Here is a 27,760-nt window from a genome sequence, read left to right on the forward strand (position 1 = left end):
GAAAATAATTTCAGATGACCATGTCATACATAATATGAATAATATTCAATAAATTCTAAAACTATAATAATATGTCCAACTGTTTTAAAAATGAAATAATAATGATTTTAAAATATTATTCCTCCAATTTACACATCAGTGTATATTGGAGAAAATTCCATACACATATATGTGTAGTGTGTGGAAAATACCAATTATCTGGAAATAAGGCACCTGTCACAGACAATGTCAGGCACAGATTCTGGCTTTGTCAGGCACTAAACCTCTGGTGTCTGTCATTTTGTCCGGTACTGATTTGTCTTTTTTATTGATATTATTACTACATGTCTGTCACTGTTAAAAATATCAGGTACTATTTCATTAGTGCCTGACATTTTGTCAATGTCAGGTACATCTAAAACCGTTATTTCCAGGCCTGTATGTATCTAAAAGAAAGAAATTTGAATATTTCAATTAATACATTCATTATAATTTTTCTTGGTTACTTAATGTCAGTGTGAATGATGTATGGTTTAATAAGTGTCTATTTGGTGAAATATGTGGGGTTTTTTTAACAATGTGATATTTTTAGTCTTTCCTTCTCTAATGCTTCATCATATGATCTCAATACAACCAAGATTATTTCTACTTTTATTCATAAATTTACTCAAATCTCAAAGGGGGTTCTTTTTTTATATAAAATAAATAATGTTTTTAAAAATTTGTGCTGAAAACATAATCTGAAACATTAGGGTTGTTTATGGCACACATACAATTTGAATAATATTTCTTTGAGGACTAAGCACAGTAAAAAAAAAATTAAATAAATCAAAATAAAAGTCCATAGAAGTATAACAGAAAATATCTTATAGTTAGAATCTAAAAAAATAAGGTTCTGCACAAAATATTGGTCAATTGAAATTGCATAATGAAAGTTCATTAAGTGTATACTGTTACTCGGAAAGAGGCCAGATTAAAATTAAAGGTTAAAGAATAAAAAAAATGTGTCTATCTTGCTGATATCAAGTGTCAAATATTATATAGAAGGAAGTGGATACACCAATGGTAGACAATGGAGAAAAGGAAAAGGAACCATTGTATCTTCCTTGTATAAATGACAATAAAATGAGCTCAATTTACATAGTTTTCTATTCATAAGTTTTATTGTTCTAACTGGGACAATTACTTCTGGCTTTTCTGAAGGTGTTCAATTACATAACAGTATAAAATACCAGGAAGTATTGTGACTAGATGAGTGTTAGCTATTTATGTTTTTCTTTGAAATTTTTCAAAATAAAATCTAAATTTTGTTTGTTTTCCTTAAAAACAATAGCATGTAGTAGAATTTGTTAAAATTCTAGGACTGTTTTTCGGAAAGGAGTTTTGAAGATCGCAACTTCTGTGGGTAGATTGTTTTCAGAAAGCATTAGAGAAATGGGAAATTTAATAGAGTTTTAAATGTAATAATTTAATTGTTGTAGCTTGATATTCATTATCAATAAGATTTTTATTCTTGTAATATAATGTCTTCTGCTAGTACAAAGATGGTCGCTTATTCTCAAGAGATAAACTAACTTATGTCTGCAAATTTTCTAAATTTTTTTCATCTTGTATTTTATCTTGTTGTAGCCTCTGTGTATTATAATGTTCTTTCTATCTTCTAATGGAATCTGTTTCAAACTTGTTCAGCAACAAGATAACTTAATATTTCTTAACATCTGCATGGATATGAAAATCAATTAAAATGTTCCTTTTTTTTTAACTTCTGTTCAATATCAAATTATTCTAAGTAACTTATTTTGGGTCTTTTCATCTCAAATTATCTTTTGTTCAATCAAAGATATTCTTTAGCCTGTTCCTGGAATTGATAACTTTATCTGAAGAATATTCTTTTAGTGAATGAAGAATTGAAGGTCATTTTTAATTCTACATGGATATTGAGAACTCTGTTCAATTCCGGTATTTGATGTTTGGAAAGCTGTATAACTAATCACATAGTGAAATCTAGTTCCTATGAGCAATCACTTCAATTTAATAATAGTAAACCAATAAATATGTTTCATGCTTTTATACATTTTATACAAAAAACATATTTATGGTATTCTGACACATATCAGGGTCTAAAGGACAACATTTCTTGCAGACATTTAAGGCATTTACTATGCTTGACGTTGTAATTATCATAATGACGCCACCAAATGTTGCCCGGAGAACATTAGAAAGATGATTCTGACTGATATGTTGTTTGGAGGTGAACAATAGAAATACCTTAATTGATATTCTGATCAGATGTATATATATGATTTTGTACAAGTCTATTATATTATAAAACAAGAATTAAAATAGAACATTACTTGAAAGATATAATGACTAAGTATTTCTTACATCTGTTACCATGTTTTTACAATAGAATGTGATCTGTGGTTATATCATCTGATTACCTTCATCACTTCCTAAAATCTATTAAAAACTGTACACAACGAAACAAAATTCATCACCTCTTTAATTAAACTTGAAACATTAAACAAGAATTGGTTGTGTTATGTCCTGTTTTATTCTATAGATAAATACTTGATGAGTTATCAGAAAACAAAAAGGTGGCTTTGAACAGCAATCTGTCACCACCAGAGATCAAATTACTCTAACACTTGAGCTGAACACCTTACCAAGTTGGATAAACCAATAATATGATAGCTGAAACCTTATCTAGACTCTTCTTTATATCTCTGATATTAAAATTTCCATCAGAGCATATTGTTAAACTTTTTAATCAATATTACAATAAGCAAAATTGCCAGTTGTTTCATTTTAATTTTGTTTAAAATTAATACTCTGGTACATCAATATAGCTTTTTGTTATAGTAATTGAATGCATAGCAAGTAAATTTTCTGTTTGATATTTCAAATTTATTGAATTTTCAACGTTTTTCATACATATATGTCTATTAAGACAACTAGGACTCAATGGTACATAATTTACCTGTGAAAGGGCGGAAATTTGATTTAATATCTTTTATAACGCTTCATTAAAGGTTTTATGGAAGATTATGAAAAAAAGTCATTCAATTAAGTTCCAGAAACCTATTTAATTTGATATTTTAAATGATAATCCAAACAATTACCATTCATATGTAACTTAACCATATACCATATATTCTTATTTTGACTTTTTTAATATCAAAATCTAATTAATTTTGAAAATAAACCCATTCTAAAAGGAAACAAACCATAGATATTTCTGAAATAACCAACTTGCAATGATAAAAAATAGCCCTATCTTTAATTTAAGACTAGTGATTGATTTTCTTAGAAAATAATTTGCTAATCAAAGAGTGATTTTCTATTTTATCAGGTCAAATAGAAATTTACAGCCAACACAAAAGAATCATGACCATGAATAAATGATCAATTCTAAAATAAAAAAAAAATATAGAAATAATACAAGGTTTTCAAATCACTCTTGAAAAGGAAAAAAAACCCTAACCCAATTTGATGACATTTACTTGGTAGTTAAGATGTCAGCTTGTTTGAAAATGATTCTGATTTATCAATATATGTTTATTCTCAACACAAACTTACAACAAAAGTTCTGATTGTATCTTTATTAATATGTCAACATCTCTACACGATTCCTCTATCGACTTTCAGAAAAATCTTTGCTTTTAAGTAACTGAAAGCATAGCTTTGGCAATATGTACCTAATCAATAGTCAACATGGTAAAACCATAATTTTAAAATAACATGTCTCGATTTCTTAGTAATCTTAAAATAGAACTAATATTTTAAGTGATAATATTAGTGTAAAATATCTTTTGTGTCAATCTAGTATGCAGCTTTCATGTCCACTATCATCAACAACATAAACTGTTTGACAACCGAAAACCTTCCCTATTTTGAACAGTAAATATATTGCAATTTTAAGTAAAATTCTGTTTAACATTCAATAAATTCAGGATTTTTTTCATAAAAGTAAATTAAAGGCACAATGTGCCTGATCATTTACAAATCTCAAAAGTCAAAAATATATGTACCATTTTAATGAAAATATAGCAGAATTATTATTCCAGTATTTGTCTAAGACATATCATTAGGAAACAGTTTAAACTTTCAATGGCAATAATTGTTAGAATTTATCAACTTGAATAATTTTTAATTATGGTACGTTTGTTTAGGCTGTAAGACAATAAATAATCAATACATAAACTTCACAGATTCTTAAAATTACCACTTCATATCAATTTGATTCTGGAGAAAGTGGCACTATCACTTTAAGTCAAATATCAGTAGCCTATATTATTTAAGTATAATAGTCATTATTGATAACATGTAAATATGACATATTATCTAATTAAATATAGGACTTTACACACTATGACAGGTGTAATGCGGGTGTAGAAAAGATCTTTGAACTGATTGAATATCTTTATCAAGCTTTTGAGAAAATCTAAGGTCACATGTCAGTTAACAAAATACAGTTCTTTTTACATCTTCTAGTAAGCTCTATTTATAGTTAATCTAATCAGAAATTGATATGTTATTTTAAAGAAACACCAAGTAGGTAATATTACTAGCTTATCAAACGCTACTTTCATTTTTCTACCAACTATTAGGTAAGTACATACATGTATTAAATCATAATCTAACATCAAGAATTTGGCAAGCTTTCTTACTTTTATCTTTATTGATGATGATAAGTGAGAATTGATGATTGAAATGTTGACTTTGTACATTAAAGACATTAGTATTATTAACCTATTTATATCATAAGTTAAACCTTGATATACTGTGTAGGTGTGTAATTTAACATGTACCTGGTACTCAGTTTGACTTATCACAAGTTTCAAATATTTCCTATAAAATATAAGTCTATCTATAATTTATCAACAATTACAGATTTTCCAAAAAATTCTTAAATTTTTCCTTTTTTTTTTTTAGAGAGTGTTATTCTATAGAGTAGTGTTTCACAATATTTGAATGTTCCTCTCCAGATGGCCTTTCAAAGAAAGAGATATGAGGGTAGATTTTAAAAGGAGAAATTTTAAACCATCATTTAATTAATATGTGGTGAATCTGGGACCACTATTTACACACAATATAAGAGCCATTAGTCCATCAAAAGAAACAAACACTTCTGCAGAAAAATCAATGTCTGGCATATTTGTTTAACAATACTGCTACAAAGTCTTCTTTCTGAATAAAAAACCCTTTACTATTAATTCACATTTCTCAATTAAACTTTTCAACAATAAAAACCTGTATTTTTATTAAATAAGAAACTGAACTGATGAAACTCTTAACATAAATTAATAAATTTACTTTTGAATTCAGATAAATACAATTTCAAAATAAAAAAAACAACACTGAAATTTGTTCAGCTGGTTTTCAGAAAACTAAGTAAAACATTTGATTTCTAAGCATAAATTTTACCATAAAGTTCTGAATCTAACCACACATTTTACCATTAACATTGGCATAATTTTAATAATTTTAATTATTATACAAGTTTATAGTACATGTATGTGTCAACCTTCATTTTTTTTTTATTTGGTTAATGACCAACAATTTGATCATCATTAACCAATAACAACATTTAATTAATAATGTTAGTTGAATAGTGCCTTTATAATAATTGTTATTATTTTCTTATTAAATTTATCATAATATAATTTATGATATTACAAGGGTAATTTTCTAAGAGTAAATGATTTCATTTTATCTTTGGAAAATGGCTAAAAGATTTGAGAGCCCTCATCAAACCATTTAAAGGCAAATAAAAAATGGGAATAAAATAACAATTTCCTTTGTCTTTCTACTAGCTTGAAATATTAATTATAGGGGGCAACTGTCTTCAAACTGTTCTATTGTCAATAACTATTATAGGGCTATTTATTTATTGTTTCCATCCAAATACCGACAAGAATAGAAATGGTTCGATAAAGACCATCAAATCGTAACATAACTCATACAAAATCTATCAATACATCTTACCAATATATTTTTATATCACTTTCTTAACTGGTGAATCAAGTTCAAGTTTTGTATATAAAAAAATTAAAATCTAATCATAGGTAAATTTAATCTAAGGATTTCTTGAACTACCAATTTTATCATTGACCTTGCATACACAATACTAATAACCAATGACAAATAAAACCAGTGATACATGATTTTAAGGTTATTTACATTCATAAGTTTATTTAATATTATTTTAATGATCTTTTTAATTTGACAAGTTTTGAATTTTTCTTTAAATACATTTGGGTTACCAAGGTGAATACCCTTTCTGTTTAAATTGTTTGTGTATATCTCTATATAAGTAAGGTAAAAAAGAACTCTTTCATGGACTACTATAACTGATTAATACAGATTTTGATGAAGAATTTGATTTAAATTTCGATTTAAAAAAAGATATCACTGATATACATGTACCGAAAACAATGACCATCAAACACTATTTATATAAAACTGTCAATCAATATTTAATATAAATGTTCTGCTTGTTTTGAAATCGGATTAAAAGTCATTTGATTCTTGACACAAAAGCTATTAAATCTTTTTATGCTATCATTAAGAAAAATACACACATAAAAGTCAAATGATTAGAACCAAACTATTGCTTCAGGCTACAACTCTATCCAAATAAATAATAACAAAAAGGATAATTCCTCAGCAATGAAGTGTAATATCATCCATCTTCAAGAATTGAGAATTGTGGGGTTTTTTTTGTGACAGCTAAGGTTTAATTTTGAGATAAATTACAAATATTTTGCCAGTTAATAGAGCAAAGAATTTATTAATGATAGAACTTGATTCCTTTTGAGCCAAAACAACAATCATATTTGTTCTTACAAAACAAATGTTCTGGTATAGAATTTGTTACTTGATGCTACTAACACTAGTGATATTCCATCATTTCTTTTAATTAAAGTTTACAGATATTGGTTTCATGAAGTTGTATACATTATTTTAAAAATTGAATATATTGTGTGATGCATGAATATATAGTTGCATAAATATAGTTTGATGCATGAATATATTATAGTGTTATGTATGAATATAATACTAAAAATGTCTGAATAATATTCTTGAAAGAATATCTTTTTAAAGGATATTATTTGGCCTTGATGACTACCATCATTCATATCTTGCGAGTTGTCAAAAATATCACTCTTTCTGAAACTACTGTAGCTATCAGCTGGTGACTTGGGAGAAACTCTGTCAGAGTGAGGTGGTGACTGGTTCATCATTCTGGACTCCCAGAAGTTGTGTTCCCTCATGCCAAACGACATAATATCTGAGTGGGTTAGACTAGGATTGGGAATGGCAACACTTGTAGGCAGCATAGGTGGAAAAAGATGTGGAAATGAAGACATCATAGATGGACGATCGTGATCCAGAGAAAGTTGTGATGGCATGAAACTATCCTGGAGTAATGCCGATTTGGCACGTGGCGACAATCTGGTATCTGTTACCTTTGTTCGCTTCTTTTTGGGTGTGCTGACAATAAGAGGTAGTGCTTCCGTCTGTTCTGGCTCAGTAGCATACATTGGACCCATGACTTGGGCAGGCAGGTAGTATGGAAACGGATGATGGAATGGCAAGGTTGATTGATTACTCACGGAAATTCGAGGAAAGTCATTATCATTTCTGTGAAGAGGTTCAAAAGCACTTATTTTATCTGACAGGCGGCTAGATATACTATGTCTAAATTCAGATGACTGCTCACTCAATGAGGATGATGTCACTTCCGCTTTTCGTTCTAATTTAGCGGCGGACAATGTCTCTTTCACAGAATCGACTGATACACCATTAGTAATGGTGTCACTGACTTTGTTTTGAGGAAGTGTATTTTTTTCCAATAGTTTATTAACAGCATTATCTACCACTTTATTTATAGCCTCAACTATTTCAGTTTTTATAGAGTTAGCTAAAGCATGTATATCAGGAGATTGGGCAGTATCTGTTTTTTTACCCGAGCTCTTGCTTAAAACTTCTTGTTCTTGGACCAGTTTACTAGCCTGTCGAATGAAATGACTTGGATCCCATTCATTTCTACATGTGTTTCTTATGATATCGTATCCATTTTCTTTGACGCAGTTTTCCTTCTCAATTTTGCAGCCATGGCTGAGATGTTCATTATTTTCCGAATAACCATGAAGAAGTCCATCAGAATGAGCACTATGTAATTGTTGTTCATCTTCACATAGATCATCACATTTTTGTTTGACGACTCGTAGTTGATTTTGGAGTTGTTGAATGTGTTCTTGCAATGCTGCCCTCTCAACTTTACGATACTTTGTTTCGGGATCGCCGAAGTTTTTCACATCATGTTGTTGGGGCTGGTACTGTTTTCTTTTCTGGCGCTTGATTTCTGGCGATGACCGGTTAATTTCGTCACAATTAATTTGAGACATTGGTCTCATACTAGTGATAATGTTTTCTACCCTCGCCCTCTTTGCTTCCTTACTGTCCTGTTCTGTGTCGCCAGAAAGTCCATTTTGGATATCATCGTTTGCTTCCGGGGAACCTTGTGTGGTTGCTATCTCTGAGTTATTTATTTGTTCTTCTGTATCGACGTCAATGTCACTATCGTCTACCGAATAGTTGTCTGCATTCACAGACCAGTTATCATTGTCGGAATTAGCAGCACTAGTATTTGATTTAGCACGTAGCATGGAGGAAATCATTTCAGAATTTTCACGATCTTCTACTACGCAATAACTTTTAATGGTGTTGTTATTCTCTAACTCTTTCCTATCTTTACTTTGAAGTATATCTCTCAGCAATTGTGTTGTATCACCCGATAAGGTATCTTCTTCAGGCTTCATACTTTATTGTACATACACACCTGTAAAATATATCAGAAAAAATACTTAAACGGTCCCGTTATTGTTTTGTTGACACGTGACTAATATCCTTAAAAGAGTGAAGAGATATAAAATATTTAAGACAGAATGCCACCTGGGAATAGTTAGAAGAGATTTAATTTCAATATAGATTTAAATCCCAAGAGAAGAAATATATTTCATACATAACGTCGCACAGGAACTAAAGACCCAGAACAATAGCCCTCAATCTCCAGCTTCTCTGTGTGTATGATTTTACAAGATACAGAATATTTTCAAAAGATCAAAGAAAAATGACTTTTAAACAAATACAGTCTTCATTTAAGTGCAGTATAATGGCATCTTAGAAATTCTTAAAAAATTATAGGTATACTAATGTGTCTAACTACTGTAATATACGTTAAAATATATTAATAAATCAAAAGATAAGAATAAGTGACATCAATGGGACTATTTCTTGCATTGTATTATTGTTCTATACACTGTAACATGCATCATGCATATCACGTATCAATTACCTGTATAATGCAAAATGGACGTTAACTTACCGATATCAAAATCATAAATATATATATCGTTATGAAAACATCACATCCATACCAATTCAATCAATTTATCATGGAATTCAAAGCGATCAATATTGAAATATTTCGGCTACATTTACTTACAAGGAAGTTAATTTTAAAAAATACCAAGAATTGTAAGACAATAAAATATAATTTATGTAATAATAACATTACATGGCAAACCATTGAGTCTAACCATAAGAATACACTGTAAGTTTTAAAGTGTGTTGGCCCCTTACCGTTAAGTTTCGCCCGTCCTCTTACGGCGATGGCTCTTCAATAAATGACTTATCCTAAGGCGATACGGTACGATATAAGCTCTATATGGTTTAGTGCACCCTACGAAAGCAGCTGTTGCCTATCGTTTGGATGATCAAGGAATCAATCAAGCAGCGGAAACTTAATTTATAAAGTGACAAGTAAAGTAATGGTCAATGGCTATTCGACCACCTGTCTAGCACGAAGGGGCTGGCGCAAATACCTTTCTCCAAGTGTCATTGGCCGCTTCAAGACAATCTGACAGCAGCAGCTTGTGACAAGCTATAGCCGAACCCTTTTCGTCATCAAGTCGAGAAAGCTGCGGTGAACGACAGAAGAGTGGTGACATTGTTGCCATTGTTTATTGCACTCACCATGTTTCATGCCCACAAATTATTTTCAGTTTGTTTGCTGTGATGTTGACTCCTCCCACATTACCAAACAATTTGCGGAATTAATCTCCGTCCTTTTTGTTTACCTTAATGAATGTCATAAATCTGCGTTTTACTAATCTTAAGATATATATTTTCAGGTGTAATAATAAAACCAAAATCGATCATAAAAAAATATTTAAACAGTTTTGTTCGAATGAACAATACCCTTCACGCGTTGCTGGTTGATTCGTTCAAAATTGGATTCAAATGAAACTTTTAAACATGCTTTAATTACAATTTAAAATTCCAAATTCTGTTAATGTGTACCTAGACATTTAAACTTTCGAACAGAACAGTTTAGAAATATCAACTGTATAGTTTGAATTCCACTATAATATCTGAGAAATATAATAGTATTCGGCATAATATCTGGGAAAATAAATGAATCTGGCCCAAAGTATATTTCGTGATCTAGTTAAGTATGAGAATATGTTTTCAATTTCTTTATTTATAACTAATGAATGATATCGGTATTGTAAATAATGTGTGTTAAATAACGCCCATTATCATTCATTGATTAAAGCATCTAAAATAATATGAAGGTAAATTTATTTATTTCAAAATATCAAATAAAATTGGACCCGTTTACCTTTATATCGAGAAAAAATACGTCTTTACCGAATTTCAATTCAATAATTAAAAAGGAACTTGAAACGCAGCCCCTATCTCGTGTTTTATTAAATATATTGAAAAGATATTTTAATAAATACATGTAAAAAAGGTCATAAAACAATACTCGTTTATTGTTTCATAAAACAAAAGATATCACATATGGTTTAAGATTGCCAGTCAGTTTGAAATGCGGGTATGCAAAAATTGAAATAAAGCCTCGTAATAAATAAGATAAGGCTATTCAGAAAATATTCTGGTGTTAAATAAAGTTGAAAATGAAGAATTTTTAAAATGAAAACAAAATATACTTATCACTCTATATATACATATATTGTATTCAGCGCAACAATAATATATCCACTGATGCGTACGACACAATATCTTTACGAATCCGAATAAAATATTAAAATGCGGAAGAAATTAAAATTTAAGTACAAAACGATCTTGTCCCTATAATGATATTGTAACAAGTCAACGCGTGACAAGGAAGGAGGTGGTTAGATTATAACTATTTTCTAAAGTTGAATAATCGCTTAAGTTTCCCTCTTTTTCTTTGTACATATAATGATTTCCTTTAAAATATTAGCAGTTATAATATCATAATCGTGGCATTAAGCATCTTTATCGTCGGAGGGTACTAATATATATCGCACTAATCCCCCGACTTTCCTAAGGTGTTATCTTTTTATGTTTCATTTTCAACTTTTTAAAAAATATTGAAATGTTATTATTAATTTTTATCCTGTATAAGGACTTCAAAGCGCACTGCATTTGCACTTTCTTTTTTTCTTTTGGTGCATACATAATCAAAAGTTGGAAATAAAGAATAAGTCGATGTCCATACGAAGATGTTGTTTGAGATTCAGATAACTAGTTTAAATAATAATTAGCGCCCAGTCTTTTGTTCTAATACCGACCCCCACCCCCTTCATCTTTTCAAAACACATGTTTTGCCTTTAAATATCTACGAGATTTAGATGACGGAAAACATATTTCTTAATTAAAATGAGTCTTTGGGTTAAAATGGTCACCTATGACGAGGGCAGCGCTATAAATTATTTAGAAATATATGATCAAATCTTGCAATCTCGTCAAATTAATACTGAATATTAAATAGACCCTCATTAGGAATAGTTATACGGTGTCATTTATTATTATTTGGTGAACCTTTGGTGGCCCTCAACACGTTCCTGCCTCAGTTTATCTACCCTTAAATATCATAATATACACGCATCGGAATAGCAGACGACGTGAAATAATGGGCAGGTGCGGGTTTTACTTGAAATTCAGTGGTATCTTTTTAATCCTGCATCATTGCATAAGCGATTTATTCTAAACAAACTATTTATCAATTATAAAGATTGTCTTACCATTAATAAAGAATGTCAAAAAGTCCCTCTCGTCCGGACTAATCATAACCGTGTGAATCTCGATTTGGAATACATGAATAACATCTCTTGACCTCATTATATTCTGTGACCTTTTGCGCCTGCGCATTGCGTAATATCAATTGGCCGCCATGCTTTCGTCAAGACTTCGGTATCTACCTCGATGTTGCAGGTGGTTTCCTGCTTCTACGTTACAATTAGGACATCATAAGGCAAGTGACATGGATATTAAAACTGTTTGTTCCATGTGGAGCACAATTAGAGTGCAATGATTATACAATATGAGCAAAAATAAACCGAAAATATAAACCGGAAGTTGATATCTTGTCATGACTTTCGATTTTGTTTGCAATGACATTGAGGTTATAATAAATGAAATGTCGATTGATCAAATTATTCTTGACCAATGTTAAGCACACAGATCCTATCTGATATATTGCCACATTTTAAATCATATTTACTCTTTATGTACCTGCTATGTTAACTATTATTCAATGACTAGATAATAAATTCTTTGTTTTAATACCCAGCCTACCTTATCCTATAGATCTACTCACGCACTCCATTTAAAAACATTTTCTAACTAGGCTACCAATTAACTGAATAACCGTGAGATTTAAATGTGTGAAGAATGTTGTTTTTTTTTTTAAATTAAAGTTAGTGTTTCAGTTGTAATGGACACCTACAATTATGCCACTATAAATTATTTAGAATTATATATGATCAAATGAAGCTTAAGATTATTTCGTAACTTTGGGAATCTTTTTCTGATACAGAAACACTATCTTGTCAAATTACTACTGTCTAGAATATTAAATAGTCCCTAATTAAGAATGATTATACAGTGTTAATTGTTAGTAAAGGCCTCTACACATCTTCGTCTCGACGTGTCTTTGTCTTGCTTTAACTACGGATTGTACTTTGTAAGTAAAGGCCTCTACACATCTTCGTCTCGACGCGTCTTTGTCTTGCTTTAACTACGGATTGTACTTTGTAGGCTACCATATAGGGATAGCAGACGACAAAACATCGGCAGAAGTGCCTTTTTTTTTTTTTAAAAACCTGGGGGGTTGGATGGCTGAATGGTTAGCATGTGCGCACTGTATCATAAAGTCTGTCATTGAGTCAACTGGCGTGGTTTCGATTCCCCGGTTGTACGTGACAAGGGTTGAAGGGGTAGGGTCGCCTGTCCAACCTCAGGGGTTTTCTCCGAGTCCTCCAGTTTCCTCCCACTGCTAAAGACCCCTACGGACAAGCGTATAATGGAAATAAAATTGAACCATATGTTAGTCCCGAAATGACCTAGTTTAAACCCCATTGCTCTCGCTTTTTAAAACCTACATCATTGCATAAACCATCTTTTTAAAAGAAATTGTGCATTAATTTTAAAGATTGTCTTACCGTTGATAAAGAATGTTGTGTGCAAAGTCCCTCGTGTTCACGAATCTGTTGACAGAACTATGGAATCTAGATTTGGAATGCCGGTACACCTTATCTATTGCACCTACGCATTGAGAAAACTCCATTGGTCGTAATGCTTTGTCAAGAATTTGGTATCTGCTGCGATGCAGGGGTCGAAATACATTTTGCCGTTTGCCGACATGTAATTTTTTTTACGTCTGGCATGTAATAAGTATAACTATCTGTTGTGACAGGTGCAATAAATTTACTTAATATTCAGTAAATTGACTTCAGACCACAATACTCACAGAACACCTCACTCATATTTAATTATTCCTTTCCAAAATGAATGTGAGGTAAGAATTAACTATGAATAAATACTGCGAAAAGCCTCCATTTGCTCATACTACTACTCGCAATTTCTGTTCCAAATTATGACTGGTCAACAACCAATACATTACAGCGATTCTAATGACAAAACTTTCACGGTTAAACTCTTTGAACGTCATTTAAGAGATTACAACATTGTGAGAGATGAATGTCTGAAAGGAATACCAGTCGAAAAATTCTTCAATTCCTTCCAGATTATACAAAGATATGTCTGTAGACAATATAAATGGGATATGGTCGAAAGCCAATGCTACCTGTAATCTTTGCTAAAACATTTTGATGGGCCTCTTGATATTCCGATTGATTCCAAACCGGGATATTTTCTGCCGGGAGATTTTGATTGCGTTTTCTTACATATTAGATACTGAGTTTGAGTGCGGTACATTTTGGCATGGATTAAGCCATTGAAAATTTGATGTTTTCCAAACAATACAAATGACCAACAGAGAATTTAAATAAGGGATTATTTTAATTGTCTATTGATGGAAAAAAAATATATATAGTGCTAAAAAAAAGTAAAATCTAGTTCATTTATCCAACTGGGATAATGAAGACCGGCGTACGCCATACAGTGCGCAGTTAGGTAAATTTTTCCTGGACAGCGGCTCTATAGCCTACTCTTGTATCAAATTCCAACTGTCAAGGGTTCTGTTAGCTGCAAGCCAAATCATCAATGTGTACATATAGGACCTTAGTTTTTTGTCACATCTCAACGGAACCATGCCGGAAAATCCTGATGAACCTTTCCAGCCAACACCAATATCAAACATGGAACCTCTAGGTTAGCGAGCTAATGTCTTACTCACCAAGCCACAGCAGCTCCTCAGTGTGTATAAAGCACTGTGTATACTGATTAACCTTTTGGGTCAAATTTATCAACATTCGTTTGTGTCCGCTTCATGTCTGCCATATTGTCTCAATGTCGCACGCACCGAGAATAAGATTTAGGGTATAATTGTATAAGAGTTATACTACTTCCGGTTTCGGCCCTGGCTGTTCAACTCGAGGAAAACTTATAACTACAATACACAATAAAATGGTTAACCACTGATCAGTTGTTTTAAATATATTGAATTTTGTTATTAATGATCTTCTATATCTCTAAATTTAATGAAAAAAATTCATATATTGCTAAATCAAAGCAGAGATAATAAATAATATAGCAAGGTTTGATCCATTCCCAGTGATTTATGACATAAATTAATGCACAAATTTCACACAATGCCCAATAATGCTTTGTCAACAGAAAAATATGGTCAGAATCATCTATTAATATGCCCAAATATATGCACAACAAAAGGGTAAAACAGCACAAAAGGTTCAAATCACAGACTTTTGGACTTAAAATTTATTGGTGTTAACTTTTGTTTTTTGTTATTATAGGTCCACAGAGGCTAAAGTTAATATCTGATTGACTTTAAATTTATACACAGTGTTTAAGGTCGCGAGACGAAGAATCCGATTGAATTTCACCGATTTCCGATAAATACTGCCAAAGTTATGGCCCTTGATCACTTAGAAAAACCTTGTGGACGCTCTCGAGGCTAAAGTTAATATCCGATTGACTTTAAATTTATACACAGTGTTTAAGGTCATGAGACAAAAAAGCCTGTTGATTTTCAACGATTTCCGATAATTACTGCCAGAGTTTTGGCCCTTGATCACTTTAAAAATGTTGTGAACGCTCTAGACCCTAAAGTTAATATCCGATTGACATTAAATATATACACAGTGTTTAACTTAAGGTCATGAGACGGAGAAGCCTATTGATTTTCAATGATTTCCGACAATTACTGCCAGGGTTATGGCCCTTGATCACTTTAAAAAATATTGTGGATACTTTAGAGGCTAAAGTTAATATCCGATTGACTTTAAATTTATACAGAGTGTTTAAGGTCATAAGACGAAGAAACCTATTGATTTTCAGTGATTTTCGATAATTACTGCCACAGTTATGGCCCTTGATCAGTTTGAAAAATCTTGTGGAGGCTCTAGAGGCTAAAGTTAATATCCTATTGACTTTAAATTTATACACAGTATTTAAGGTCATGTGACGAAGAAGCCAATTGATTTTCAGTGATTTCAGATAATTACTGGGAGAGTTATGGCCCTTGATCACTTTGCAAAAAGTTGTGGATGCTTTATGACTATAGTTATCATCTGATTGATTTTATATTTATTATACACCTTGTTTATGCCCATATATAATTGTTTTGATTGACTTTGGCTTGATACAGAGTTTAAGGTGTTGAAACGAACAAGTATATTGATTTTCAATGGTTTTTGATAATTTGAACAGCTAAATCCATGATATTAAATGATGTATACTAAATGTTACCATGGGCCAAACAAATTCTAATGATTTTCTGATAATTACTTAATGAGTTGTTACTCTTAATCAGATTTTAGTGTATTATAAATGTTCCATTAACGACAAAAGTAAAAATATGCGACTACTCTTGTTGACTGCCTGGATGATTTAGCTTCTGTGGGCGTATGTTTTGTTGCCTGGCAACCTATCTTTATGTATGTAATGGCAACATTTTCATAATTCAAGAGGCCAATAAAACAATTATTGTACTTTCCATTGGTTATCTAAAACTACATGTGTATTATCAAACTAGTTTCAGTAGTATTTTTTGTTAAACTTGGAAGTGAGTGATCCATGGGAACATGAGCAATAACGTTTGGGTTATGCTATGTACTGGTATATGAATTTTTTTTTTTAACCTTGTACACTCTCTACTGGATACATGATATATTTTTGCAACTTGCTTGGTTATATTATGGTTATATTATACTGTATGTAAGCTCATTTGGATTTATTAAGACTAAGAGTCTTGCCTCTGTCAATAAATGAATTGTGATTACCCTTCCATTCCGAGTTTTTCAGATCATATGAGAACTAATAGAAGCAGAAAATTTAGGTAGAATATGCACAGCATGGAAATGTATCTTTGATTATTGAAATTTGATTAGGGGGAATCGCTATAGACAAGTCTTTATTCTGCTCTATTGCCTCACATTAATAGTTACAGGAAAACAAAATACGTTTTGGGCTTAATGCTTAACTCAGGTTTTACCCAAATGTCAATGCCTGTGTTCAGAAATCATCCATCAATCTTTTGCTAAAATATAAATAAATATGTTCTGATGTTGTAGTCATGAGCCCTTATTGGCAAGAATTTTTATCACAATTACAGTTCAGACCTTTCAAAATCAGGGCAGGAATTCCATGTCGAAACGCTACCTGAAGATTTTACTGGAGATTATCTCAAAAATATACAAAAGAGACTGTACAATTTACTTGTGTTAAATTCAAACCTTTCTTGATTATTTGTCAGTTTGAACTATTTTGTAATGTGAACACAGCTTTAAGATTGGTTTGGTGTAAAGTTATGAAAGTCTTTTATTTCTTTACTAGAGGTACTATATTTCAGGTGTTAATTGATATTTCTCATATTATGATAAACACCTGTAACCTGTTTTATTCTATAATGTTATGTCTCATCTTTTTCTGATCTATTGCTTGCATTCTTGTCTGTATTGTTATGACAGGACCAGGCTTGTCATCATGTTTGGAAGAAAACTGTCAAATGTTTTCATCACCAGTCATTGTTTTCACTTGAGGTCATCAATTCACAAGACCTTAGATTGTAAAGTCAGACAAACATGCAGGTCTGGTGACATCATATTTGGAATATTCTCTATGTGAAACATGATGATGGTTACTTTTCTAATACATCGTGTGACCTTTGTTCTTGTTTTACATCCATATTTACACCTGCTGAAGTTTATGTGCAGTGTGTATGCCCAAAATATTGCTGTCACCCTGTCTGCGGTCCTACATCTTGAAATCACATATGTATGTAGGTCAGATATTTTTAGCAGGGTTATTGGTTCTGTAATAGTTTTACAGGTTTCTTTGATTATACATGCATTGATTTAAGTTCAGATAGGTTTTTGCTATAGTCATATTCACTCTAATAGCCATAACAAATCTGAATCATGCATCTTTGTGTACAATAAATTTTAAACAGTTTAGTTTAAGGTTAGAAACAGACTATGGTCCTAATGTTTCTTCTTACTGGTTGGACAATTTGATCATAAGCTAAAGCTCAAATAACTATTATGGATCACTACTACATCAACACAATGGCTGCAACCATCATCATCTCATGATAAATATTCTTGATTGCTCAAATAAGTACTCTGATTTATTAGATCAAAGTATAGACCGGTGGTCCAGCAGATACAAATTCATACTAGATCTCCAAAGGAGAAGTGAAGGCTTTCACAACACCGAAAGTTCACGGTGAGATCAGATAGCATTCTTGACGACATTTTGTAATCGAGGTTAAGTTTGAAACCGAAGACGTAATTAGAGTTTACGCCGAAAATCTTAAGTTATGGTTGACACTGCTGAAAAGCAAAGTTGTTGTAATGAAATGAAATGGGGTTTAATGTCTAACTCATAAATGCTAACTGTTGACAACTTTCATGAGGAAAAATCTATCGCTTCTTACAGTTTCTGAGATCTATGCGTAATGGCAAAGAAAAGAAAGAATAGTTTTGTGAAAGGGATGAAAAGCAGTATTAATTTCCCATTGTCTTTAGCACTCAACATTAGTTTTTCTTTTCTATTTATTTCGGTTATAAATAGCTGCAGCGGAGCGCTTTTATTCATTGGTGTAAAGTGATGACGTCATCTAGGGAAAAAACCTGGGACATTAATTTCAGTGGAAACTATTACTTACTAAAATGACATATTTTCACTCTAGAATCACCAACCCAATATTTTGGTTGACAGTAAAACACTTGTACATCAAATATTGTCACTGTACATAAAAAAAGCTCTATATATAAATATCCTTTATACGTTGATAATACATACAGATTTTATCCCACTCCTACGGCACAAATACGCAGTTTTCAATTCTCGATCTCTTTTCTCCTACACTGATATTTCTGACTGTTGTTCAAAAATTTCATACACAAAAATACTGATTAAAGTCTCTACAGAGTCTTAAAGATTTACATCATTTCCGAGCTGCTCACATCTTTCACAATACTTACAAGTGTTAACTGTTAACAACTTACATGGGAAAACATCAGTATTCAGAACTCGATCACTTCTTACAGTTTCTGAGATCTACACGAAATGGAAAAGGAACAGTTTCGCGAATCGGGCGAAAAGCAGTGTCATGGTCCACAACAAAGTTACGGTAAAAACCGGAATCGCAATAGATATTAATATCAAAGTAAAAATTGTAGTCATAATTAAGAGTTTAGGTTGAAAATCAAGGTGTAATTAGAAACGTTCTGCTCAGAGTGGGCCATGAGGGAAGTTTTGCCCGTACAGCAGCACTAGTCTACTCTTATATAGAATTCCAACTGCCAAGAGATCTTTTACGGTCACACCAATGTGTACACGGGACCTCAGAATCGCGTTCATGTCAGCTACTTAAATATGTAACTGGTTCAAAAATTGATTGAATATTTAATGAATTATCGCCAATTTTCTGGTTTCGTGCTCGTGAAAGATTTGACGTCACTAACATGTAAAAACTTAATAATAATTACAGAGAGTCCATCCTTAAACATCAACAGGTTTACTGTCACAAGTACAGTATTCGATACTACTCCAAACACGTAATAAATTGGACTTGCTTATAAACACCTTGAGCCGTCGATTCGGTCTAGATGATTACGGTTATGAGATAATTTTGACAAAGAAGCAACCATATTAATTCAAAGACTAATTATTACACACAGAAATCAACTAATTCTGTTATATGATTTTATTTCAAATATCGTCAATGTGAAAGAAAAGGCACTCTTGAATATGCTCTATACGTTGACAAAACGTACAGATTGTATCTACCCTTACTGCATGTTTCGCTTAACAATGAAAGGTGTCGTTTTCAATTTTCGATCCCTGTGTTCTACTCCTGATATTTGGGACTGTTGTACAATGGCTTCATACTTAAGACTACCGATTAGACTCTCTGTAGAAGAAGTTCCCCAAAAATATTACGTTGACTTTTTGGGACACAATAACTCTCCTTCTAATTGACCTAGAATGTTCAAACTTGTTGTAGGTGTTTATTAGGTCAATGCCTTGATGAAGTTCGAAGATGAGCATTTTCTGCTTAGGGTAAGCAGAAGCAGGGGAATATTAAAATGGGTTCGTCTGTCTGTCTGTCCGTCCGTCCGTCTGTCCGTCACACTTTTTGGAACACAATAACTCTCCTTCTAATTGAGCTAGAATGTTCAAACTTGGTGTAGGTGTTTATGAGGTCAATGCCTTGATAGAGTGCGAAGATGAGCATTTTCTGCTTATGGTAAGTAGAGATAAGCAATTTGATTGGTTGATGCTTTGGGACATTGATAACTTTAGTTCTAATTAAGTGAGAGTGATGAAACTTGGTGAGAATTGTCTGCTTAGGCTAAGGAGCAATAAGCATTTTGATTGGTCAAGACTTTGGAACATAACAACTCTGCTTCTAACTTGATGTTCGTCTTGACCGAATTCAATGATTAACATATCGAGCTAAAGCTAAGCAGAGATAAGCAATTTCCTTGGTCGATGCTTTGGGACAAGATAACTTTGATTCTATCTGATAGAGAGTGATGAAACTTAGTGTATAGTTGATAATCAGTTTGATTGCTCGATACTTTTGAAAAAAATAGATGTGCGATTAATTAATATGTGTCATCTATTTATTTGGGGATTTCGGCGGGGGACATCAGCCTCACTGTTGGCTTGTTGGTTGATGCTTTGGGACATGATAACTTTAGTTCTAATTAAGTGAGAGTGATGAAACTTGGTGTATAGTTTCATTACATCAATACCTTGACTAAGTTCAATGATGAGAATTGTCTGCTTAGGCTAAGGAGCAATAAGCATTTTGATTGGTCAAAACTTTGGAACATAACAACTCTGCTTCTAATTGAGGTAGAATTTTTAAACTTGATGTAGATGTTCATCTTGACTGAGTTCAATGATTAACATATCGAGCTAAAGCTAAGCAGAGATAAGCAATTTCCTTGGTTGATGCTTTGGGACAAGATAACTTTGATTCTATCTGATAGAGAGTGATGAAACTTAGTGTATAGTTGATAATCAGTTTGATTGCTCGATACTTTTGAAAAAAATAGATGTGCGATTGATTAATATGTGTCATCTATTTATTTGGGGATTTCGGCGGGGGATATCAGCCTCACTGTTGGTTTGTTAAATTTCTGATAGAAACATGTCGCTTTACTACCATCTGATAGACAATTCAATTGGTTATTAAACGATATAAAACTTTTACTAAGCGGCAAAAACACAATTGATACATTGCATTTTCCGCACATTCACTTATTTTTCAGAATTTTGTCAATTTTCAATCTCTATTTTGGGCTACCCCAAATGATACGGACAGTTGTACAAAGGTTCCATAGACAAGAATATTGATTGAACTCTCCATATAAGGAGTTAGAAAAAAAATAGGTGGACTTTTTGAGAAATCAAATTAAAAAAAAAACCCACAAAAATCGACCAAAATCAAAATCAGAATTTCACAACAAAACTTACATCATTAGAATCTGATAGATGCCAGCTATCCAAAAATGTAATGAGAATTTAAAAATTCGAAGAAATAAAATTTTTAGAAAATTTTAATAATTTTCTCCAAAAAATGAAAGTTTCTAAATTCGACATTTTTGAACTGCTGTCCGCTCAGAAACGTCTCCAGCTGTCCAAAAATGTAAATATCAGAACAATTGGAGGAGAATTAACAGAATTATGGCCGATTTTTTTGCATGTTCAATATTTGACACATTTCCTATATGCGCACAAATTTCGTTTTACAGGTAAGCACTAACCACCACCCAGTTTCCCGAGAGAAAACCAAACTTCAGACCTCTATCTCTTATAGTTGCTGAGAAATAGGCTCCCCCAATAAAGAAAAATAATAATAATATTAATCTTAGTAACAACAATAGTATTTCACTGAAGGTGAATGCCCAACTAGACTTGCTGGCAAGGCTGAAGGCTTTCCCCATACCCAGACGTCACAAGTCAGCTATCCCAAAATGTAATCAGAATTTAAAAATTCCAAGAAATAAAAGTTTTAGAAAATTTTCCAATTTTCACTAAAAAAAATAAAAAGATCAGTTTTGTAACAGAGGCGAAAAGCACTTCAGCTTTATCTATGCTAGCAAGGCCTGCAGCAATCCGAACAGCACCTGTTTTTCTTTATGATTGAAAAGCATTTTGGCTAATAACGGCTGCAGAGGAGCGCTTTATTTTCACTGGTATCAAGTGATGACATCATGAAGACAAAAAATCTGGCACATTAATTTCAGGGCAAACTGTTACTTACTAAAATGACGTATTTTCACTCTAGAAGAACCAATTTCATATTTTGGTTAAAAGTAAAACACTCTTAGTTCAATAGGGGGGGTTGGATGGCCAAATGGTTACCACGTGCGCGCTGTATCATAAGGTCTGGCATTGAGTCAACTGGTGTGGTTTCGAATCCCCGGTTGTACGTGACAAGGAGTAGGGTCGCCTGTCCAACCTCGTGGGTTTTCTCCAGGTCCTCCGGTTTCCTCCCACTGCTAAAGACCCCTACACGCAAGTGAATTATTGAAATAAATACAAAAAAATAAACCATATGTTAGTCCCGAAATGACCTAGTTTGTGTCAAGTGGACCTCTCTGTATCTCTCTCTCTCTCTCTCTCTTTCTCTCTCCCTCTCTCTCTCTTAGTTCAATATTTGTAACAGTGAAAAAAAAAAGCTCTGTATATAAAAATGCTCTATAGGTTTGCATTACATTCCGATTTTATCCATTCTAACATCTCTATTCGGCTAAAAATGAAATACTCTGTTTCCAATTTCCGATCCCTTTGTACTCCTACGCATGATATTTGGGACTGTTGTACAATGGTTTCATACATAAGACTACCGATTAGACTCTCTGTAGAAGAAGTTCCCAAAAAATATTACGTTGACTTTTCGAGAAAAAGACCCCTAAACATATCCCAAATCATAAAAATACTCTGTTTTCAATTTTTATACGCCCACATTGAAATGTGGTCGTATATTGTCGTCGCCCCCGTCCGTCCGATTGACTTTAAATTTATACACAGTGTTTAAGGTCATGAGACGAAGAAGTCTATTAATTCCGGCGATTTCCGATAATCACTGCCAGAGTTATTGCCCTTGATCACTTTAAAATATCTTGTGGACGCACTAGAGGTCAAAGTTAATATCCGATTGACTTCAAATTTATACACATTGTTTAAGGTCATGAGACAAAGAAGCCTATTGATTTTCACCGATCTCCGATAATTACTGCCAGAGTTATGGCCCTTGATCACTTTCAAAAATCTTGTGGACGCTCTAGAGGTCAAAGTTTATATCCGATTGACTTTAAATTCATACACAGTGTTTAAGGTCATGAGATGATGAAGCCTATTGATTTTCAGTGATTTCCAATAAATACTTCCAGAGTTATGGCCCTTGATCACTTTGAAAAATCTTGTGGACACTCTAGAGGCTAAAGTTAATATCCGATTGACTTTAAATTTATGCACAGTGTTTAAGGTCATGAGACAGAGAAGCCTATTGATTTTCAGATTGGTACACAGAGTTTAAGGTCTTGAGACGAACAAGTATATTGATTTTCAATGAATCTTTATGACTTGAACAGCTAAGTCCATGATGTTAAAAGTTTTGTATACTAAACATTAGCATGGGACAGAACTTTATAAAAACCAAACAAATTCTAATGGTTTTCTGATAATTACTTAATGAGTTGTTACTCTTAATCAGATTTTAATGTATTATAAATGTTTCATTACCGAAAAAAGTAAAAATATGCGACAACTCTTGTTGACTGCCCAGACGATATAGCTGCTGTGGGCATATGTTTCGTTGCCTGGCAACCTATCTTTAATCTCTTTTTTCGTTTACCCTTGACATTAAGAAAAATTGTACAATGGTTTCACACAATAGACGACCCATCAGACTCTCAATAAAGTTAAAAAAAAAAAATAGGCGTCATTTTCGAGAAATTTGCTTTGAAACTTGCTCAAAATTGTAAAAAAAAAAACATACTTTTTAGTCACATAACATTTTTGATTTATAATAGGGGGGATCACGTGGGTAAGACGCTGGCTCGCTAGCCTGGAGGTCGGGTATTCGATCCCTGCATTGGCTGAGAAAGTTCATCCAGATTTTCCGGCGTGGTTCCCCCTTGTCAGTGATGCAGGACGGAGGGCCTGACAAGGACAGCTGTCTATAGTCCTTCGGATGAGATGAAAAACCGAGCTGCCTGGGCATAATTTCCCTCATAGCACACTGTATGGCGTATGCCCGTCTTCATTAGCCCAGTATAGGAGCAGAACAGTAGGACGTTAAACCCCATTTCATTTCATTTCATTTTTGATTTATAATAGAAATTTGTGGCTTTAGTACCATCTGATAGACAATTTAATTGGCTATTGCACGATATAACAATTTCACTACTTTGTAAACCATATTTTCCTCACAGACACCCATTTTTCAGAATTTTGTCAAAGTTTGGATACTTCTCTTGACCACTTCGGATGATAAGCGCATTTTCATTTATAGTTTATGCACTAGATTGGTCCTTTGTCTTCATATTCTTGAAGTTTCAGAAAAATCGTTGGAGTTGTTTTAAAACAAATAAAAACTCTACAATTTGACTAAAGTGCAAAAAAAAAAGCGAAAAATCAAAGTTAACATTTCAGAACGAAACTTATATTGTTGGAATCGGAGCGATCTCAGCTATCCAAAAATGTAAGTGAAATTTCAAAATTCAAAAAAATAAAAATTTTCCAATTTTCACCAAAGAAATGAGAACGACAAAGTTTCAAAATTTCACAGTTATGAACTGCTATCTGCTCGGAAATGTCTCAAGCTATCCAAAAATGTAAATATCGGAAAAATTGTTTCAGAATTAACAGAATTATGACCGATTTTCAATTTCTGTGCACCTTAAAGATTTAACACATTTCCGCTATGTGCACAAATCTCGAAATAGCTTTAAGGAGTAACTGCACACCACTTTTCCGGCAGAAAATCAAATTTCAGAGCTCTATCTCTAATAGTTGCTGAAAGATAAGCTCCCCCAATAAAAAATAATAATAATAACTAGATCTGCTACTGTCCCATGCAGATATGAAAGCTTTCATATTCATTATCACAGATTTTTACAAAATTTCACGTCAGGTGTTACTGACTTTATCAAAATGATGAAATTATTATTGACTAAAGTATAATGGTACTAAACATTTCAACGGGGTAAAATTTCCCGTTTTTAGATATTCACGGTCACTTTCTGTTACATGTCATGGGTTATATAAAGAATCTCAAAAAGGAAAAAGAATTATTAAAATCGGCAAAAAACTTGCTGAGTTATAATGAGAAAGATTTCAACCGGGCAAAATTTGCCATTATTTGTTACGAATTAAATCAGTCAAAAACTGCCTAAGTAATAAAAAACAGGCATCACTTCATATCCGATGTTATTGATCTTGTCAACAATCTTAAAGAGAACAGAATTTATTAAGTTGGTGATCAGGGTAAACATTTCAACCGGGCAAAATTTTCTGTTTTAAAGTATAATTTGCGCAGTGCCTGTGATTAGCAACCGATTTTTACAAAACTTGAAAAATAAGCTCCCACTTGACTGTCCAGCTTAATCATTTGCGATCAACGCTTGACCTGAATTTCTGCAGTTTTTTTAAAAAATAAATTGAATAACGGGTATTTAATACAAGCAAAATTGGATAAAATCTGACCGGGTTAAAAAGGGAAATGTTTCAACCAGACATCACTTCACGTCAGGTGTAACTGACTTTGTCAAAAAGATGAAAGTATTATTGTCTAATGTATAACGGTACTAAACATTTCAACGGGGTAAAATTTCTCGTTTTTACATATTTACGGTCACTTTCTGTCACATGTCATGGGTTATATAAAGAATATCAAAAAGGAAAAAGAATTAAAATCGGCAAAAGAGAGAGAAATGAGGTTTAACGTCCACTCAACACAAACTAGGTCATTTCGGGACTCGTAAACAACTTTGTCGGCACGAAAAACGTCAAAAGGGGAAATTCGAATTTTTGAAATATTCAAATACCAAAAATCGACCATGAGCAGTGGCGGCGCCAGCCGTCAGTGATTGGAGGGGCAAAGTCCAAGGTTAAGGGGCCAAAGGCACAAGCTTCAACATGGGGTAGGGGGCCTCCCCCAGAAAATTTTGAAAAACAGGTTGGTGGAAATGCAGCCTGGCAGTATTTCAGGTACTGATCGATGAGGTAAAGTGTCAAACGAACGGACTTGGGAATCACGACGAAGCCCACTCACGAGCATCAAAGCAGGGAGTCCTCCCCAGAAAATTTTGAAAAATAGACTGCCAGAAATGCTGTCTTACAGTATTCTGTCAGGCAGCGATCGTCGAGATAAATAGATCTGACCAGATACCGTCCGTCGCTTGATCACTAGTTTATCCGACTAGAGAACAAAATGTCAAACGAACGGACTTGCGAACCTCAACGAATTCCCCTTGTGAGCGCCAAATAGCGAGTCCATTGGGGACCTCGCCAAATAGCAAATCCATTGGGGACCTCGCCAAGAAAATTTTGAAAAATAGACTGTCGGAAATACTCTACAACATGCAAGTTTGTGACTGAGTTGGGATGTGGGATTTATTCACCGTAGAAGGCACTGATTACCAAAACGTATCACAAATACTTTTTTTTATTTTCTAAAATTATTTGGGGGGGGGGGGGCAAACAGAGGGCAGACCAGATTAATGGGGGGGCACTTGCCCGCCCCCTGGCGCCGCCACTGACCATGAGCCAGGCTACACAGAAATGTATTAATTTCACTTCAAAATGGCGACCATCGGTTGACCTAAATCAAATTTCTTCTCTGAACGTTTTTTAGGCATTCCTTCAAGGATTCAGAAAATGTAACTGCCATGTCTGTAAGTATAATATCTTAAACTTAGGGACTTTCCACGTTTCAAGATGGTGACACTTCCGGATTGAGCTACAAACTCCATTTTTTGTGTACGGATCAGTATTGTCGTAGCTAGTAGAGAAAAAATAATTCAAGGTGATCTGACCTATATTTCGTCGATTTTTTTGAAAATTTTATCCTTAATTTCTCCAAGGGGAGATAGTTAGAAAGTTTCTAATGACATTTTTCAAGTCGCATCGGTATGATCTACTTACATTCAGGAAAATTGTGCAACTATTAAAGAAGTTGTCAAATTGGTCCTAACTTCCTGAACTAAATCACAGCGACGAATTCTCGAAATTCGAAAATTTGAAATTGCAGGTGAAATTGCCTTTCGTCAAGGTACTCAAAGAGAGAGAGAGAGAGAAAGAGATGGGGTTTAACGTCCACACGACACAAACTAGGTCATTTCGGGACTATCCTATGGTTTAATTTTATTTCAATAATTCGCTTGCTCGTAGGGGTCTTTAGCAGTGGGAGGAAACCGGAAGGTACTCAAAGAAAAAAGAATTAGTAAAATAGGTCAATAAACAACACAGTTACGATTATGCAGTGTTAAATATTTTCGTTCGTAAAATTCGGTGATTTCGACTTCTTAAAACGTTTCCAAAATATATTTAAACAATACTCACCATCCATTTTTTTTTGGGGGGGGGGGTAGGTTCAAGTTTCAGAAACATTCTATGGTTCGATTCTGAGAAATCCGATTTGCAGAAAACACACACACACAAAATATAATAATAATCTTAACAGAAACAATAAGCTTTCATATGAAATATGAAAGCATAATAACTTTAACAAAAACAATAAGCTTTCATATGAAATATGAAAGCTTAATAA

General features: G+C 33.0%; 2 protein-coding genes across 2 annotated transcripts in view; one reads left to right on the forward strand and one right to left on the reverse strand.

Moving 5' to 3' along the window:
* Positions 1-7,094: 7,094 nt before the first annotated feature.
* On the reverse strand, positions 7,095-9,872 carry LOC130012897 (uncharacterized; the record flags this gene model as incomplete). Its single annotated transcript, XM_056101002.1, has 2 exons — positions 9,631-9,872; positions 7,095-8,827 (listed from the first exon to the last, which is right to left on the reverse strand). A coding segment is annotated over exon 2 (1,713 nt), but the record flags the coding sequence as incomplete, so codon positions are not given.
* Positions 9,873-12,183: 2,311 nt separating this feature from the next.
* Positions 12,184-27,760, forward strand: part of LOC126821174 (dihydrolipoyllysine-residue succinyltransferase component of 2-oxoglutarate dehydrogenase complex, mitochondrial) — a 70,557-nt gene continuing 54,980 nt past the window's right edge. The window contains exon 1 of the mRNA XM_050549560.2: positions 12,184-12,295. Within this exon, the coding sequence (XP_050405517.1) occupies positions 12,215-12,295 (81 nt within the window). The 5' untranslated portion in view covers positions 12,184-12,214. The remainder of the gene's footprint in view (positions 12,296-27,760) is intronic.

Source organism: Patella vulgata, chromosome 5 (assembly GCF_932274485.2).
Source record: "Patella vulgata chromosome 5, xgPatVulg1.2, whole genome shotgun sequence".
NCBI classification, from domain to species: domain Eukaryota; kingdom Metazoa; phylum Mollusca; class Gastropoda; family Patellidae; genus Patella; species Patella vulgata.